The sequence below is a fragment of the Bactrocera latifrons genome, unplaced genomic scaffold (genome assembly GCF_001853355.1).
Source record: "Bactrocera latifrons isolate USDA-ARS-PBARC rearing strain unplaced genomic scaffold, ASM185335v1 scaffold_2418, whole genome shotgun sequence".
In the NCBI taxonomy this organism is placed as follows: Eukaryota; Metazoa; Arthropoda; class Insecta; order Diptera; family Tephritidae; genus Bactrocera; species Bactrocera latifrons.
Window position 1 is genome coordinate 1 of NW_017535984.1, and position 1920 is coordinate 1920.

General features: G+C 38.2%; 1 protein-coding gene across 1 annotated transcript; it reads right to left on the bottom strand.

Annotated features, from left to right (window-relative positions):
- Positions 1 to 9: 9 nt before the first annotated feature.
- Positions 10 to 1917, bottom strand: LOC108969153 (membrane metallo-endopeptidase-like 1; the record flags this gene model as incomplete). The annotated part of the gene is made up of 1 exon (XM_018933708.1): positions 10 to 1917. A coding segment is annotated over one exon (1758 nt), but the record flags the coding sequence as incomplete, so codon positions are not given.
- Positions 1918 to 1920: the final 3 nt, after the last annotated feature.

The window sequence follows — 1920 nt, forward strand, 5'->3', positions numbered from 1 at the left end:
TGTGTTAAACTTCTAATGTTATTTTTAAAGCGAAATTACAATATATAAATACATACAGATGTATGTGTATGGATTTTTGTTAAATGACTGATATTGAGACACACACATAGGTACTATATACATATTTATAGGTACATAAGCCTAGCAATGTTTTTTTGTTTAATATATTTCGCACTTATTGGGGGGGTTCATTTTTCTGCCTTCTGTGCAGTTAAATTCCTCCGCGAATTTTCCGTAGTTCGAGAGAGGTCCAATTACTCTAAACTCGCCTGGCACATGCTGGTCGGTTGATGTTTGGAGATGCTTGACTTGAGGATGGACATCATTGCACCAAATTTGTGCGAAGCTAATGAAGAACAATTGTTTATAGTTGTAGGGGAATTTAGGTAGGGTTTCCATGTCAACGCTATCCCCAGCACGATCTGCATCTTCATACCAACGCAGATACGCATCGTATGCCAACCGCATACCACCATTGTCTGCAATATTTTCTGATTGCGATACGCTCTTCGGTAGTGCGCGTCCACCATACTCGTACTTACTATATTGATTGCTGAAGCACTCGGTGCGATCAAGAAAAATCTCTGTGGATCTTTCGTCCCACCAGTCGCGACTATTGCCGTCCTTGTCGAAGCGACGTCCGGTGTCGTCGAACGCATGTATAAGTTCGTGCCCTACTAGCGCGCCTAAAGTACCGAATTTGACTGCTGTTGGATAATAGTCACCCCACATAATATAGGGCTGCAGAATCGACACCGGTACTTTAATGACATTTTCAATTAGGATATTAGCCGGCGTGTAGGATAGTATTTCGCCAGCTTCTATGGGTCTTGGCTTTTCATGTAATTTTGCGATAGATCTTTTAGTATCCAACTCTAATAAAGCAAAAACATTTGCTAGATAATCGTGTTTATTAGTAATCAATGATCCGAATTCTTCGGTAAAATCATGATCTGAGTATGAATTAATTTCCATTCGAAGGGCATCGAGTTTTTCAAGTGCATATTTACGGGTCGGTTCTGATATCCAGGTTAGGTCATCTGAAAGTAACTTGATTTTGAATGTTTCTTTTAGTTTATTCCACATATACTCGACATCTCGTTCAGTTTTACCGGTACTATATCTACGATAGACCATATTATCAACATTCTTAGCAAAATATGACTTGGTCTTCTCAATGCAAGTTTTCTTCTGCCTCTTTGTCGTCTTATCGATATCCAGCATGTAATCGTTGATGAATGTATAGAAAATATAATTAGCTAGTGTTGCTTTTGGTGTCAAGGGAATAATTTTCAACAAGTTCTCCTGATATGATTCAGCATACTCATATACTTTGTCTTTAACTATTTCTCCCAATGTTATATTCATCAGCTTTTTAATGTCTATTACTGTGCCGTATTTGGCTTGCAAGTTATCAATAGTTGTGAGTTTGGATAACTCATCTAAACTCTGACCGAGTGTGTCATCAATTAAACCTCGCGCTAAATTTACCTCGAAGTCCACAATTTCATTTGCAGTCTTCGTAGCCAAATGTGTATCTATTCCCAAAAATTTCTCGAGCTCTTTGCGAATTTTACTTTTGTAACTATCTCTATACATAGCTGTTGAATTATCCAAATACATAACACGACTTTCTAAAGGCATTTCCGCTTGACCAATGTAAATTCTATTGATGCTATTGTCTTTAAAATCAGCCATTATATCCATGCCTATGATGATGTCTTTGCCATATTTGTGAGCAATTTTTGCGACTGTCTCCACCCAATCGAATTTATCCGCATTCCAATTTGCTCCGCTGAGCGCAGGCATTTCACCAAACTCTGCAATAGTGCGGATTAAGTCTTGTTTGAGGTTTTCTTTCTTCTGAACTAAATTCTCACAGGACTCAAAGAAGTCCTTTACTTTATTGTCGATGTCGGT